This window comes from Temnothorax nylanderi, unplaced genomic scaffold (assembly GCF_030848795.1).
Source record: "Temnothorax nylanderi isolate EJ_2023f unplaced genomic scaffold, tnyl_v1.0 TNYL_tig0206_pilon, whole genome shotgun sequence".
Lineage (NCBI taxonomy): Eukaryota > Metazoa > Arthropoda > Insecta > Hymenoptera > Formicidae > Temnothorax > Temnothorax nylanderi.
The window spans coordinates 227026-244090 of NW_027249268.1; the positions used below are offsets into that span (position 1 = coordinate 227026).

At 34.0% G+C, this 17065-nt stretch overlaps 3 protein-coding genes across 9 annotated transcripts; 1 reads left to right on the plus strand and 2 right to left on the minus strand.

Moving 5' to 3' along the window:
* Positions 1–277: 277 nt before the first annotated feature.
* Tfb1 (transcription factor B1) lies at positions 278–5385 on the minus strand. 2 transcript variants are annotated; one of them, XM_071717275.1, is made up of 9 exons: positions 5238–5385; positions 4378–4580; positions 3975–4176; positions 3717–3873; positions 3099–3638; positions 2678–3005; positions 2320–2495; positions 2107–2225; positions 278–1778 (listed from the first exon to the last, which is right to left on the minus strand). In XM_071717275.1, exons 2-9 carry the CDS (start codon positions 4529–4531, stop codon positions 1673–1675), a joined length of 1782 nt encoding a protein of 593 aa, XP_071573376.1. In that variant the 5' UTR covers positions 4532–4580; positions 5238–5385; the 3' UTR covers positions 278–1672. The 2 variants fall into 2 exon arrangements, with proteins under 2 accessions (XP_071573376.1, XP_071573377.1); XM_071717276.1 differs by lacking the exon at positions 5238–5385 and adding an exon at positions 4830–5029.
* A 1174-nt stretch (positions 5386–6559) lies between these two features.
* LOC139779053 (uncharacterized) lies at positions 6560–9180 on the plus strand. 3 transcript variants are annotated; one of them, XM_071717279.1, is made up of 6 exons: positions 6560–6728; positions 6804–6911; positions 7408–7589; positions 7681–7871; positions 7944–8196; positions 8633–9180. In XM_071717279.1, exons 3-6 carry the CDS (start codon positions 7491–7493, stop codon positions 8759–8761), a joined length of 672 nt encoding a protein of 223 aa, XP_071573380.1. In that variant the 5' UTR covers positions 6560–6728; positions 6804–6911; positions 7408–7490; the 3' UTR covers positions 8762–9180. The 3 variants fall into 3 exon arrangements, with proteins under 3 accessions (XP_071573380.1, XP_071573379.1, XP_071573378.1); XM_071717278.1 differs by having other exon boundaries at positions 6560–6724; XM_071717277.1 differs by lacking the exons at positions 6560–6728; positions 6804–6911 and having other exon boundaries at positions 7227–7589.
* On the minus strand, positions 8768–16160 carry LOC139779051 (uncharacterized). Of its 4 annotated transcripts, none has more exons than XM_071717274.1 (13): positions 16005–16160; positions 15700–15866; positions 14612–15537; positions 14417–14518; positions 14178–14309; positions 13808–14083; positions 13455–13726; positions 13020–13166; positions 12756–12941; positions 11680–12690; positions 11369–11560; positions 11013–11284; positions 8768–10914 (listed from the first exon to the last, which is right to left on the minus strand). In XM_071717274.1, the coding sequence occupies exons 2-13, from the start codon at positions 15864–15866 to the stop codon at positions 9477–9479; spliced, it is 5121 nt and encodes a 1706-aa protein (XP_071573375.1). In that variant the 5' UTR covers positions 16005–16160; the 3' UTR covers positions 8768–9476. The 4 variants fall into 4 exon arrangements, with proteins under 4 accessions (XP_071573375.1, XP_071573372.1, XP_071573371.1 ...); XM_071717271.1 differs by having other exon boundaries at positions 15700–15903; XM_071717270.1 differs by having other exon boundaries at positions 15700–15907.
* Positions 16161–17065: the final 905 nt, after the last annotated feature.

Below are 17065 nucleotides of genomic sequence, written 5' to 3' on the forward strand. Positions count from 1 at the left end.
AACCTGTTGAATATTAAAATAAGCTCGTTCTCGCTTATTTTGTTCCGCGTGCTAAGTTTAAAAATTCAAAATAAAACGAAGAGTCTGTTTTCTATTGCTGAACTGACTGCACTAGTTCAGTTTATCTTTTTCCTTCAATGGAGTAAAAAAGATAAACTCTGAACTAGTGTAGCCAGTTCAGCAATAGAAAACAGACCCAAAATGTTGCAATGTATAACATAAAAATGAGAAGGGAAGGATAAAAGAGAAGATCGAGGTACGATATCGATAATGCAAATTCGTCATCACAATAATAACATTTATTATAATTATAATGTAAGAATATATTTATAATTATTACCCCCTAAGTAATAATTATAATAGCGTAATGCGTGAGTATGGTCACTCGTTATCAATTGAGATAGATACCATTTTTATATTCTTACAACTGCCAAATTTTATTGCTACGGTAAAGACCGAGTAGGCATTTTACGAAAATTCACGGATCACCTTACCCGGTAGCACGAGAGAAAAATAGGATTCAACAATTAAGACACTTAGTTGAGTATATCGCAGATATCATAAAGTATACCAATGCCACTGTCCTCAGTAAGACAATAGGAAAAATCGATAATATCGTCGAGATATAATACACCTGTATATTTCAGGATTCAAATTTAAACAGATTGACTTGATCGCAACTACGACAAAAGGATTGTTTCAACTTTCGCTTATTACAAAAATAAGGAGATCAAAGAATACATAACGGTAACAAATTGTTATATGAATCAACAAAACATTGGACTTATGTCCGTGCGATTTTTTACGTGTAAATGAAAGATACCCTTACGATTCATCAATTCTGGACAGTAATGTTAGATTTAAGCTCCGAGCCACTCGACAGTCGGCTGGTAAGGAATACGTACACAAGAGAAAGCTGTGCACAGGTACGTGCTTTCTCTTGTGTGCGTGTTCCCCACCAGCCGACTCTCGAATGGCTCAGGGCTTAAATCTATCATCACTGATTCTGGACGCTTCTCGTGGATCGCTGCATTCAATTTGTCCAATTGGGCACAGAATACATCCGAATTTACCGTCCTGTTTTTCGGAAGCAGCTCATAGAAAACAACACCCTTCCAATCCCACCAAATTGATACCTTCGGAACGAAATCTCGCAAACCACTTCTAGCATATGCATTCTTTCCTCATCATACACTGCACATATCTCTTTACATGTTTGCGCCGCGTTATTGCCTTTTTTAAAATAAAAAACATAATATGTCGAAAATATTCGTTTCGATTGTTCATCTTTCAAATGATGCCAATAATACAAAACACAACTAATCGTCACTCTTTTTTAATGCACGTTGAAATATCGCCTGTCAAACAAGTTATACGCTTCCAACATTTGAACTGAAGTTAATCGCGCTCAGAGCGCCGAAATCTATCGGCAAAAACCGCACGGACTTATTGGCCAATAATACAGTCGATGGAGAATATAATCACGAAGGCATTCAAGGCAAGTATATTAACAAACTTGATTATAGTGGCGGTATCACAGTTATTTTGATATCGTACAATATTTGCAGTCGTCCGTCTCACACTCACAACTCGTAACTTGAACTAAAACAGTTGTATATTATGGACGACAGATGACTATACGTGTAACTAAATCACTTTTTCTCGCATAAAGTTACAAATCCATTACGTTTTCCAGAGCGTAAGAAGACATTTTCAAAATCCTCCGTCCGTGCGTTTTTAAATGTATATATATGCATTCAAACATATCGTATAGTCTACTAGAAATAAATAAATAAGCTGTAAATTACATTCTTTTTATGAAAATAATTGTGAGTTAACACATCATCGACTGCGATTGGATTTGGACGAGTTTGAAGAGAAATTCGAAAAAAAATAAATTCTAAACGTGTTTAAAAATAATAACAAATAAACAGTATGTGGTAGCCAGGACGCGTGGACCCGGCATAGCTTTGGTTTTTTTTTCCTTTTCTTGTAAGATACATCGACATTAATATCTAATTACGGTAACATTAAGAAATGCAATATGTGACCAATATTGCTGTTTTATTTACGTTACTGTTTTATGGGATTTTAACGAAGGGCTACCTCATTTGCATTTTTCGCTGTTGCCATACCGCAAACTTCCTATACGCGGTGGTTAACAATTGATTGAGATGACTCGTCAAGTGCTGACTAACCGCAGAGAATTCTCTTTGCACACGATCCTGAGAGAAATAAAATTGTATATTATAGAATAATGAATTTCGTAAAAGTAAATATATACCGGCTTAACTCGTGTAGAAATAAACATCTACTCACCTCAAAGGGTTTTAATTTAGCAGAATGAAATCTGTGTAAAGCTTCATGCATTCTGATAGCTTTTTCTTCAAGCTGTGGTGTTGTCGGAGGAAAACTTCGCCAAAAATGCCTCAATAACTCACATGCGCACACATATACGTTACGTAATTCCTTCTCTAAATCCTTCGGTATTAACTCTACAATGTGTATTTAAATACAATACTTATCTATATTTATATGTATTTAAATTGTTACTTCAGTTCCACATCGATTATTAAAGGATGCAAAAAAGTGACTAATAATAATTTATTAGTGGACTGAATATTAATTACTAGATAGAATTTTTAATATCGAGGATATACTTCAAAGAATATCTTACGTCCAAGACTTTCTTCTCGGAAACCTTTCATTAAGGATCCGCCGGGGGTTAATTCACCTAAAGCTGACACTGCTGCAGCCGGACTAACTAAAGAAGTCGCCGTTTGCCGCGGTAACATACTACCGGCTATCCATCCAGAAGCTTCTTTCTTTAAGTGATTTAATGTAACGAACAATTCTTCCGAAGTCGGTTCTGTATTTCCGTATCCTGGTACAGGTCCATGCAAATATCTATCTATATGCGTCAAATTTAACGGTGCTCCATTATTTGTATTTACGTCACAGCTCTGGTCAAGATCATCATAAGTTATCTTTTCTTGTATTCTATGCTGTAAAGAATATTTAAAAGCATTAAACAAATCATCCTTAAATTTTATCAAATATAAAATTACAAATATATAAAATAGAATAAAAAATTGTACTTTTTTAGTCTTTGGTCCATCGTCCGGTTCGTTATTTGCTACTTTACTTGCAGATGGTGCAGATCCATTTAATTGTGGTTGATTGTTTTGCATCGACTGTTTGGCAGTGCTAGCTTTCATAACCATTATGCTATGTTGATTAAATCTCTTGATCATATTTTGATGTACAATATTTCCCGATGTTTTATCTGATTTACTACATCCGCTTCCATAATTTTCATCCAGTGTTTGATCCTCAAAGGAAGTAATATCTACCAAAGGATCATTTATCCCGGTTTGAAGATCTTTCTTAAGTTCTTGATCGTCTATTTTGGCACATTCGGTAAAAAGATCCTTGGTCCCAGCATTGATACGGTCTCTGTGAAAATAATGTGATTGAAAGAATTTCGTCCAGAAATCAGACTCTGACATTTTATGAGGCACATTTTCTTGATGTTTCCTTTTAACAGCTGGGTAAGTCTTAAATATACATTCTATCACATCGACAGTTAAATTGTATTTTAATCCATTGCAACCATCAGTTTGTGGTTTAATATCCGCCTAAAAAATTCAATCAATCCATTATTGATTACTTATAATACATTAAGGAAAAATCTAACATCGGCATAAGATGCCTACCAAAAAAGCGCTATTAACACCTATCTCTTGACGTTGAATCTTTTTGGCTTGTGTATACTCTGCAGCATGTTGTGACCAAAATTCTTCAGATGAAATAACTTGCGTGATTACAAGATCACGATATAATTGAAGTAACATAGGGTGTTCTTGAAGAGTTCTAAAATCAAAAATATGTGTTTGTGAATATAAATTGTTCTTAATTATTCGTTATATACCCCTCAAATATTAGCTGAAATTAAAACGTTTCAACCATATTACCTATTTTTTTCTTCTAGCTCTTTATTAACTTTCCGTTTAAATTTTGGTAGTAGCTGTTGCAATAATTCCTTCACATCATCACGGTCTTTAATTTGCGCTTCTTGTCCATTTTTATTTACAAAATGAAATGTAGACGACGTACCATCGTGTAATACCACTTGCAGCTGAATTTTTGATTTTCCCTCTGGTGATATTTTTTGCACTGCAAAGAAGTCAATCGTCGTTATCGATTAATATGTAATTCATATATTTACATCGTCTCACAAAGATTTACAATGATGTACATGGTATAGAGATATATAATATATATAAATATATATATATATATATATACATAAGATAATATATTTATTGAATCAATTATATCAATTTATTATATTTACGTGAGTTCTCAAGATCGTACATTTAATATCGGCATATTTGTGGCTCACAGATACGGTATCCCTGTTATCAAGCATCCATGCTATTCGTTCGTTCATCACATATAAAGTACCATCTCCTTTTTTGTAACGCACTTGACTCACTTGCATCAGGACATCTTCTGAGGATGTAGTCATGGTGGATGCAAAGTATGATATAATTCTCTTAAAAATGGTAAATACAATCCTACAAAAAATCATATTTTGTTAAAAATAATATGTAGAGATATATAATTTTAGAGAAAGTTACATTTGTTAGTCGTAAAATATATTAACAGTCTATTTTATTTAGAAAAAATTATCACTGCCCACAAATATAGTTGGAAGAAAAAAATATTTTGCACAAACTCAATGATGATAGTTATAGAAGTTAGAGTAAACGGATGGAGATATCGCCAATTTGCGCGGGTGACGAAGAAATTCTTACGAAAGTTACAGAATAGAAAATGCGAGATGTAGCCCCCGCTATGTATTCGAGACATTTCGATGTCCTTGAATATCGCGCGACGATTATAACCGCGACGTCTGTGTAGTCTGAATAATTTTTCTTCGTAAAGGATGCCCAAAGAACGCGATGATCACGATGAGAAAAATCGTTCACGATGTTGAGGAAACGACTATTCGCGTCGCGTCGCATCGCATCGAGTCGCGATGGAAAAAAACGCCGTGGTAAGAACACACGAGAGTGAGAGAGAGTGTGACAGCGAACGTGAGATAAATAATCCTACGTTTCTCATCGGCCGAGTATCTCTACCGCCACGAAAATCGGCGCTTTTCGCATATTTCAATGAAAGAAACACGTGTTTTTCGTTCACGGCGAGCAAAATTGGTCGTAGAAACGCACCTTTACCAGTGGCGGGTTGCCGAAAGCTGCGGAGCAACGTGAAGATCCGCCGAGCGGTACGGCCATGTGCAGAAACACACCGCGGTGGACGCATCGCGAGCGCGGCTACGGACGGACCGTCGCGTCGGTCGGTACGGACAACACCATCGACCTGCGGCGACTGACGGCACTAGGTTGCTCAAGTGACAGCTCGAGTCGTCGTCGCTTCCTGTGCCGGCCACTTACCCGCCGTCTACTATTTCGTCTCTGCCGCTCGTTAAACCGCACGCGCGCGCGAAATAGGTGATTTCGCATATTTACGAGCGTAAACGGCGACGTGTTCACTCGCCAAAATTTATCTAAGATTTTCCGAATATAACGATATCGAGAGGAATCTCTCGTTGGCGCCGCGCGTGCATGCACACGTGCGCGTGCGCGTGCTCGAGGGTGCTGATATCCGCGAAATTACAATTTTATTCTCGCACAAAACGTGAGAGGAACGTACGTTCGAATATATTTTTATATTTCAGAGAAATGAGCTTAACAACGCTTTTTCTTTCGCATTTGCATTCGAATTTCATCTCTTTTCTAATATATTTTACATACCAAAGCGCATCGAAATAAATCATCCGTAGAAGATACGAATATAAATTCACTACAAAAAATCTACCTTTTAATCAAGAAACGCGGTAGCGTCTCACGCCAAGTATATAATTTTTTAACAAGATATTTTTTAACTGTACTTTTATGTGCGTTTATAGAGTGTGTGTATAAAAAGTGCCGGGACGGCAGTATATCTCGAAAGGATGGAGTTTTTTCTGAAAAAATGTTATATACAAAAGTTATAAGGGTTTAAAAAGATCTATTTACTGATCTTATCAGTGTGACCTTGAGTGGCGTCGCCAAGATCAGAACAAGGTCACTTGGAATTTTTTTAATGGAACCCTCTATTTTTTATTACATATTCTTATAGCTCTTGTAGTTATTATAGCCATATAGCTCTCTTTCGTTAAAAATTTCCTGAGATATTTCTGAGTTTGTCATGATATTTTTAATATAAAAATATGAAATATCTCGTAAAGTATTCACTTTTCGATGACTATACCTTCATACTTTTATAAGTAGAATAATGAAAGGAATTGAATATTAATATTAATTTTTACGTTTGTAATTTTGCAAAATTAAACGTTTACAAATCAATCAAATTTTTTAAAATAATTTTTTTTTACAAAAATCGATTTCTTTTTATTATTCTATGTATAAAAGTATCCAGGTAAAGTCATTGAAAAGTGAATACTTTACGAGATATTTCATATTTTTATATTAAAAATATGACAAAATTAAAAATATCTCAATACTTAAATTCTTAACGAAAGAAAGCTTTATTATAGTGTTTTGAAAACGTCTCGACAAAGACTACAAGAATACAACATGAAAAATAAGGGATCCCATTTAAAAAATCCAAGGTGACCTTAGTCCTGACCTAGTGACACCACCCAAAATCACACGTAGGTACTGATAAGATCAAATAGATAAATAGATCTTTTTAAACCCTACAACTTTTGTATACTTATAACATTTTTTCAGAAAACTCCATCCTTTCGAGATATACTGCCGTCCCGGTACTTTTTATACACACGTATATATGTAACCATCAGCATATATATATAATTTTTACATCACAAAACTATCAAGGTATATATATGTATATGATGCAGATTAGAATAACTAGAAGAATCAGAATGTTATGTTTAAAAAATCATATAATTCCATTTAAACAAATGGAATGATGACTTTCGTGTGATCTTGGAAAATATAATTTTTTTGAAAATTTATTTTTATCTCCCTTCAGATCATACAATTAACTTTTGTCTGAAATATTTTTTCCTGTCGAGGAAAAAGTATGCAGTTTTCGAGATATTCGGCTAAACTATTTTAAACAGGAATATTCTTATGTTTGTTAACGCGGTTACCATAGTAAAAGATACAAAACCGCGAAGAGACACCTCGTATCGACGATTCGACAGTATCGACTTCATAGCAGACTTGAGGTGTTGATAGTTGAAACAACGTAAATCGTAAACGTAAATCTACGGATAGGGAAGAGAGGGTTTAGGGTGTAGGCAGGTGTAGGTGGCTCTTGAAAGGATTAAAATCAAGTGGATTATGCAGCTATTTTCCATTGACACAGATTTCGAATATGTAATACGGAAACCAAAACGACAAAGGATATGCTTCGGTTCCGGACAACCACGTGATACTTCTCGGAGTGGTATGAGTCCCTTCATGAGATACTACACTGTAGAAGATTATCCTAATATAGGACCTGGCTCTTACGACATCTTAAAATCTTTTAATGCCATCAAGACCAAGGTACAAACTTTTACATCAATTTGCCATTTTAATATTAAGGGCACAAAATCATATAATATGCACTTGATTTCTGTCATCTCTCTGTCGGTAGCCGTGCTCTCGTAGTATCAGCAAAAAGGGTTACAGCGGCCTCGCTCGATTCGCCAAACCTGTCGCTCACGTGGAAGATTATACATCGCCATCCGATTACGTTTCTGGCATTTCTAAACATGTTAAAACGCAGAAATATCCGTTTGCATCTACCAGCAAGAGAAGGATCTTCGATATCAATAAAAATCCAGGGTACTTAAAAAATTTTTCTTTATACATAGCAAAACCATATTCTGCGAAGTATAAAGTACTGCGTCGCTTTAGGCCTGGAACGTATGTCAGCAAGGAGATAAAAGGTATTACGTTTCAACATAGTTTTGGTGGTAGAGTTAAAATGCGACTTGGTGTTGATTTCAAGTGTTGCAATCGCAACACGGATATCTGCAAGATATGTAGCAAATTACCAACGGGAGATTACTGGCATCTGAATAATAAAATCTTCTTATGTAAAATCTGTATGACAAGAGAAGTTCAGGAACAAACAAAATTTAAGAAGAAGAAACTTGAATTGTTTCGTGTAAGTTTTTAGCATTATTACGTTTTAATCTCTCTCCCTCTCCTTCTTTCTCACTGTCTCACTGCTACAAATTCGTCAACAGACTGTTAACGGAAGTATAACAAAATACGTTAGCTGATTGTCAGCAGGAACTGAGTAGAATTTGTCATTTTATAATCATACAAATGATACAGTCTATTTAAATGGATTATTTAAATGATAAAGTGGCAGATTTCGCTCTGTTTCTGCAATCAACTGTATTCGTATTTTGTTATATCTCTGTAATATAATTGTTGATAAAATTTGTAGCAGACACTTTGTAAAATCTGTCTTTGACAATTTTGGGAATATGCTGGGTATATGTGTGTTACATACATTTGTGCATTTACACATACATATATGTGTGTAAGTATATAGATAACTAAATTGATAGAAATGATTAATTATGTAATTGTAGAAAATAAGAACATGTTCAAGTATTCACATTCATGAAGGCACTAATGCAAAGATATGGCTGATCAATCCTGCTGCGATCAAACAATGGACAAGAAAAGAAACATATCTCTCAGTTTACTCAAAACATTAAAACAGATCAAATTATACGAGTTTTTTAATTTCAAATATACAGTTTTTTGTTCAATACTATTCTTCCGCCGTTCTCTTCTACTTTACATGAAAAAAAAATTCTTATACGTAGATTGAATTTATTTCATTCTTAATGTTTATACATTGCATTTTTGTAAATCTATATATTTAGGCACTATATATACACAAAGATTATATAAAAATATGCGTACGATATATGTGTATAGTAAATATTTCAAATAACATATAGCAGTTTAAATATCCGGGATAGTAAAATTCTTGACACATCAATATTTATCTTACATTATTATTACGTATACAACGATCATCAGTCAGTAGAAGTTCTGAGTTACTTCGGAATAAGATTATATTTTCTTCTAAAAAAGTATGTATGATAAATAAAATTTAAATTAAGTTAAAGTAAGTATACCAGTTAATGTAAGTATACTTTAGTTTCAAATAGTTGAAATAAGATGTTCAGATTAAACGTGAGATTTTCAAGCAAAAAAATATTACCAACGTATTACATTTTTCAATAAAAAACCTGATTAAAATATTTCATAATAACATTGACATTAATATCTATTTCAGAATTTAGCTTGGTGTAACTGTAAAGAACGTACAATTATGTCATATTATTAAAAAATGCACTTATAAATATATATAATTTGTCCATATTCTAATTTATTACAAATCTCGTAAATATTTAAGAGTATTTAGTTGTCTGCTGATGCATCTTGGGTATCATTTTGCCACTTTGCCACTAAGGATGTCTTGACTTCCTCTACGGGATTTCCACCCTCAGGTGCTTGTCTCGACACTCCAGGTACAGATAATTCAGATAAGATGGAACAATAGTCTTTTATTTCGACCTCGACTTGTACAGACGAGCCATCGAGTGATGGAATAGCGGTCGATTCCATACTATTAGCTGATTTTAAATCCTTTTCGCTAGATTTATAAATGACGGTCATGTCAATACTATTATCGACATTTTCTGATATACTTGAAGATGTTAAATCGAAAACTTCCTTTTTTTTATCAAATTCTAAAGCAATTGCCCGATCTTTCAGTTGTGCATTATTTTGAAATAGAGCATTATTTTCTTTTGAATGATTGAGATTACTGTTGCACATTGCTATGTCGAAACTTCTCGCGTATCGATTATCTAGTTGTTCCACAGCGTCTCCTTCCGGCGATACAGCAGCTGCAACTTGCAAATCTGGCATCAAATGTTGATATAAAAGCGGATTGAATATGCTATCCAAATCCGTATGGCGTACGTTAGAAGTTATTAAATAAGTTGTTAATTCATCACAGTTTGTACTGTCGTTATTTTCTTCCGCGACTAGCTCCTCACGTATTACCGTCGATATTCTGTTATGAGGCGATTCGACAGAAATGCTTTCCCCAACGGTTGTTTTAGAAGTAATAAAATTTGTCGTATGAGAGTGAGCGTGTTGTTCATTATCAGTTTGTGTGAGCACCGTGTAGGTATTAATGTCACGACCGTTTTTTTCTTTGTCTTGCGAGTTATTTCTATGTTCCCGTAAACTCGCAAATAACTCTAGAATGTTTTTTCTTATTGGTATGGCTGCTTCTGAAGATGATCTAGGTGGCAAGTCCAAAGAAAGCTTGTCAAGCAAATGATTTATATGTGTTTTGGTACCTCGCACAGGATATTCTGTATTGCTGTCCGATAAATAATTGTGCATTGAGCTATATCGATTTTGATACTGATTGGGATAATAGCCAGGATGCTGACTGAAACGTATATTGGAACTTGAACAATAGCCGGTATCAGTCGCTTCGGAACTTATAGCTCTATTTTTATTAGACGCTGGTTCAAAATGTAGATTACTATTGCTGCTTATAATGGAAGAAGTTTGCCTTTCGTCATTTATGACATTTTGATCGTTCTGTATTTCACATTGTTTTGGCATTTGTGACGTTTCATTATTAGAGTATTCAGAGACTGTGGATTGTGGATACCGTGCCATCTCAATGTTTCTGTCGTTAGTATTTTCATTGTCACTGTTTGGCTCGATTATATCAAAATCATTGTCAAATTCATCTTCAAAAGCTGTGTTTGTGACATCATGCAGTCGTGACTGCAAACGTTTTGTGATTTCGTCTAATTCGGTTAATTTTTGCCTGTAACAGATATCGATCAGAATTAAATCTGTGTGAAAAAAATAGCAACATAATAATAAATAAAATAAGTTATAGTAATTCTGGCATCACACACTTACTTCAAAGACGATGATAAGAAAGACATAGAAATGTCTTCTAGATTATGTCCAATATCTACATTTAACTTACAATCATTTTGTACATATTTGTCATTATTTTGGCTTGCATATGATATTTGATGTGCACCATTTAATTCTGTATTAGTGCAAGGCGCATTATACAGATGTGGGCAGTTTGTCTGCGATAAATTACTTTGCCTTGATAAATTAGTAGTGTTAGTTGGTGCAAATTTTCCTAATGATGATAAATTATCCAGAGGTGTTATACTTATCTAAAATAAAAATAATGTTATATACATATATATAGGGAATATGAGACTTTTCTTTTGGAGATAGAAGTTATCACGAGATTTTACTTTAATTTGTCCATTGCATTTTCCAGTAAAATCCATGATATGAAACCATCCAGATACCGTGGGAAATCCAGTCATCAGAACCGAGAGATCAATCGCGGAAAAACCGATCACAATATCTTTTCTTAAATTTATGTCTTTAGATACATTTGGATCAATCAAATGCCACACTTTGAGAATTAATCTTTTTTGATTCTGGAAAAAAAACAGAAGTAGAACATAGATTAAGGCTACATCATAAGTTACATCATAAGTTATATCATGGATTCAATTATGACTAGACACCTTTAAAACATGAATATAAAGTTACATACGTTTAAAAGTAAGTCTGTTGACAGCTTTGCATCACATCTCCAATTCCATTTCGGATTACAACTATGTGGAAATATGTTTGTAGCTATATATGAATTTAATTGATCAGTAGAATCGAGTTTATGAGTTAAATCTTGAAAAGTTACGTATGTACTTGGTTCTATTGATTCGTTTGGTCCTTCAATCTTTGGCAAATGCAGTGCACATTCAATTTCAACAACAGATCGGAAAAAAGAACTATTGCAATTCATATTTGATTCTACTTTTTGTGCATTCCTTTCCATTAAAGATGAGTTTGAAAGATCATTATAAGTGTTATTTTGCTGTTGATCCAAGTCTTCGTCATATTCAGCACCGACACCGACACTTCTGTACATTTCCGTAGGTAATCGAAAATCATTTTTCGGATTACAACTATCGTTATCATCAGTGAGACTATTACTATTTAGTGTATTCAAGCATAATTCTCTATGTATTTTCCTTTCATCTACTTGATTCATTTCTGTTTGAGCCGATTGGTTTGTACTGATTTTATTAATATGTAATACATTTGTCAAATGATCAACCAAAGTACGTAAAGCCAAGTGTTCCGAAGATTCAGCTTCCTGTATCGGTTTCTCCGGTCTCGCATTTTTTAAGCTTGAAATATCTGTTTGACTTTCTTGAGTCTTGTAATCAACAGATGTTGAATCTTGATCGGGCATATTATAAATGTGATAAGCGAAATTATTACCACGAGTGGATTGTTTGGAACTAAGGTTTGACACTTCAGGAACATTATACTGTATACTCTCTTGGCCGCCTATTGCATTGTTAGTATTGTCAGGAACACAGCAGTGATAGTTGTAATCCGTTCGTGATATATTGTTGGTATTTCTTAGACCTCTTGATACTTCTAGTAGTGCGATTTGTTCCGCAGTACCAAGTGCGACTAATGCAAGCAGCTTTCCGCAAAATTTCCCGCTTACTGGATCGTTAATATTAACCCAACCATCTACACTTATTACAGGATACTGCGTGAAAACACAATTATATAATCAATTGAAAATTTAATTAAAATACAATTAATTATAATTACCTTTGATAATAATAAGTGAGGTAAAATAAGTGGATCTCTATATGCGATGTATAACTGATGCACAGGCAGTTTTGCTATTCCCAACAAATCATCTGTTCCACTATTTTTCCGATTATATACCTCTATGATTATATAATTGTTTCTGATTCTCTCCAATAACTCTGTACCGTGAATTAAAGGTACTAGCTGAAACATATATTTTTAAGGTAAAGTTTACTTTTGTACAATTGAAATTACTTTGTTAAAAGGACAAAATATGTTTACTTGGAAAAAATGATAGAGTGGATTTTTTGTATTGCAAATTTGACTTGTTGCTTTGTCCTCTCGCCAAAACGCTCTACATATTAGATAGGTATTAGATTCCGACAAATCTTTACCCTCAGCCACATATATCAAGCCGTGAAGTAAAACCTAAAATCAAATGTAAATAACATAATATAATTTATTTAGAATACAACTATATGTCTCGAATATAGTTGAGTGCTGCAATATGATTTAACTATTCATGTTAGGATATTACTGAATTTTGAACAAATAGTAATAGGAAACTACAATTATCTCACTCTGTATTGCTTGTTGCTTTACTTTATAAGCTCTTGCTCAATATTCAATAGCATTTAATATAAAGATGTAAACTAGATAAGCAATATTGCAGCATTCATTCAGCAGAAGCTCTAATCTATGTCATTTAAAACCCACCTTATCTTTAGTACCACTTTCTGGGTTACTTGTATCAATCTTTTTATTATCTAAACTTTGTTCTTGGTGCTCTGTTATATCTTTAGCAATAACTACGTCCTTATTGCTATTGCTAGTTAAACACTCAATTCGCTTGGCAGACACAGATGAAACTTTGCAATTAGATTTAGAGGAATGAGTCCCCGTTGCATTTTTATATTTATTATTATTTGAGCTCGTCAAAGATTTCTTCTCCAAAATAGGAAGATTTTCTTTTTTAGATATTACAGCATCTGGTGAAATAATTAGATTATTGAATATTTGACAAAATATTAGGTCTATCTAATAAAGCTACATCTCAATAATATACTCACCAACAAATTCTTTTCCAAAATGAATAAAATCGCAACCTAATTCTGTTATAACTTTTAATTCACCTATTTTGATACCCTTATTGGCAATAGCTATACAATGGATGCTACTTAAGTTTGTAGTATTTATAATGTCACTGATATTCATGAAACCAAATCCTAATTCAGTTGGAAGCTTTTGGTTACGATGTTTCACAAAAACTTTAAATTTTAAAGGAAGATTTTTTTTTATATTATGTCTTGATATACTATAAATACCTTCAGAGTTAAAGTTAACAACTGTAAAAATTAATTTTTGATCAAGTACTTATTATCATTTAACTAAAAATAATATTTGTATTTCAATAATTTTCCAACAAATATAACTTTTTACCTTGACCCACTTGTTTTTTAGCACACGTTCTTATAAATTTAGTTTCTTTACTAGATTTGCTACTTATTTGCCTTATAGATCCAAATGTCGTATCATATTGAATAAAATATGTCAGTGACAATGGTACATCATCTGTAATTGAGAAAAAAATATGATTTATTAATATGTACTTAGAAAAATCTTAACATATTTTTATAAAATCTTCTCATAAAATATAAAATAACAAAAAAGTTACGTACATTGCAAGCATGTAGATTTTGCACGTCTATATCCCGCAGGTGTCAATATGAAGGACTCGATGAAAATTCTAATACTGTTTACATAGTCTAGAAGATATGTCTCTGAAGAAATACAATTCATTATAATAACACATAAATAATTTATTACAATAACATATCAAGAAACATTTTAACATTATCTATTATTTTACAAACCTTCCAACCCAATATAAGTTGCATTTTTATCCAATGCATGTTTTTTAGGGTTGTCTAATTTTACAGAGAAATTTTTATTCCATCCGGTACTCATATTATCGTCTTTACCAGTTGTAATTATTTTAGATGTCAGATCTATCAAACTTAAATTTGGAGGTATTGACCTCAACGTATTTAAAACTTTCTTTTCCTCTGAAGGAGTCATTTCCATCCCCAAAATATACTTATAAAGTTTTTTTTTGTTTTCTACTGAAGCATTAGAAGACGCTCCATTGCTCAATGAATTATCACTCAGAGTTAAAGAATCTTCTTTATAAGTCTCCTTTAATATCGCTTCTCTAAGATGCTGTGCTCTAGCAACGATTTGCGTAACTAATTTGTCTGTTACCATTTCATTCATTTTTTCCCTAGATTCTTGAAACTCTAATCGCTTGGTCTTAAGAATAGATCTGTATGTATTGTATGTATCAATCTGTTCAGATTTCATAGATTTCTTTTCTTCAGTGTTCACCACATTGTTGTAAGATTTCACTGGCATCTTCTCATTACATTGTAAATTGTCAATAGCAAATAATAAAATATCATCTCTATCTTCCTTCTTATCGTATTTGTGTGTTTTTGATTGTATGTTTGAATGCTTTGTTAAATATGTCAATTGCAAAGAAACATGTAGTTTTCCTATTTTATGACCATTGTTATTTAATATCGGAATAAATTGAGAATAATATTTACATGAAAATATCTTAGACAATTCTCCTATATGTCCTCTACCAATAATATCATAGGTATTTTCTGCAATAATTACTAGTTCTATTGTGTCACAGTTTTTAATATAATCTTCAAACAGTGTTGCAGTAGTTTTTATATCATACACTTTGGTTATATCATCAATTGTTCTTTCTGTTCCTGTGGTACTATCTCTTGGCCTGAGAAAAAAACATGAAAATTTTACATAAAGCAGAAATAATAAAATATTTTCAAATATATTATCAACAAAATACATTTAGATATTATTTTATTTTTGCCATGATTGAAATCCATATTTATCGTAAAACAAGTTGCTTAAATTAAGAATATTATAAAATCACCTGAACTGCGCGTTATCATGTTCACCCCACCAGGAAGCCACTACCATAATATCTCCGGGACTTCTTCTGACCCACAGGATCTCATTGATAACGAGCCTTAGACTGCCATGAATCTTACCTTCAACTAACGGCGGTAAAGATCTGCTCGATTTCATTTGTGAATCCATCTGTTCCATACAAGGCGACGCATAATTGATCTTCCACCTATCTATCGGTGGGTGTTTAGGTTAAATGCATGCTTGATTGATAACCACGCAAATACAACTTGATAAGACAGTCACAAAATTACTATTATGATTACTAACGAATGCTGAGATCTGAGATTGCTGAGACCTGAGACGTGTAAGTAAGAATGACAAATTCACTCAACAGATTTGTTTTCTATTGCTGAACTAACCACACCAAACCACACTTGCACACACAAGAAATACACTAAAGTCACTAATATATACAGTATTACAGTAGCGCAACCGCAACCACGGCACCAGTCGGCACCTTTGATGTTTGTTGGCCAAAACGGAGTGCGCATGCGCGAAACAAGCAAGTTAAGCCCCGGACACACACTTTTTCGTAACAGTAACAGTAAAGTTTCGACCAATCGCGTTGCTCGATTCGGGAACGTATGGCCGTACGTTCCCGATTCAAGCAACGCGATTGGTCGAAACTTTACTGTTACTGTTACGAAAAAGTGTGTGTCCGGGCCCTTAAAAAGCAAGTTGACTAGTAAGGCTGAGTTTCCACTGAGCGCGTCACGCGTCGCGTCGTCTGTCGTTAACCAATCTGAACATTCCGTCACAAATAATGTAATAAAATAAGATGTTTTGATTGGTCGCGATGGATGACGCGACGCGTGACGCGCTCAGTGGAAACTCAGCCTAATGCTGCGTTCCCACTATACGCGTCGCGCGTCGCGTTACGACGCCGCGTCATGAGTTGTCCAATCAAAACGTTTCATTTTATGGCAAGATCTCGCGTCGGAAATGACGTCATAAAATGAAACGTTTCGATTGGATAAAGCGGGGAGCACACACTTTTGCACAACGCATAATGCGTAAAGGTGGAAGCATATAAAATTGCAGGAGCCATTGAGCAGAATGCAGAAGCCATATGCGCATGCACTATGGTATCTGTAGAGAAGCATAAGAAAATTGATTGGTCCATACATATGTGCATAAGGAAATAGACCAATCAATTTTCTTATGCTTACGCATTATGCGTTGTGCAGAAGTGTGTGCTCCCCGCTTAACTCATGACGCGGCGTCGTGACGCGACGCGCGACGCGTATAGTGGGAACGCAGCATCGCCATCTGAACTTTTCTCTCATTCTTCCTTATTCTAGTTTTATTTCTCTCTCTAAAGCCTTGTG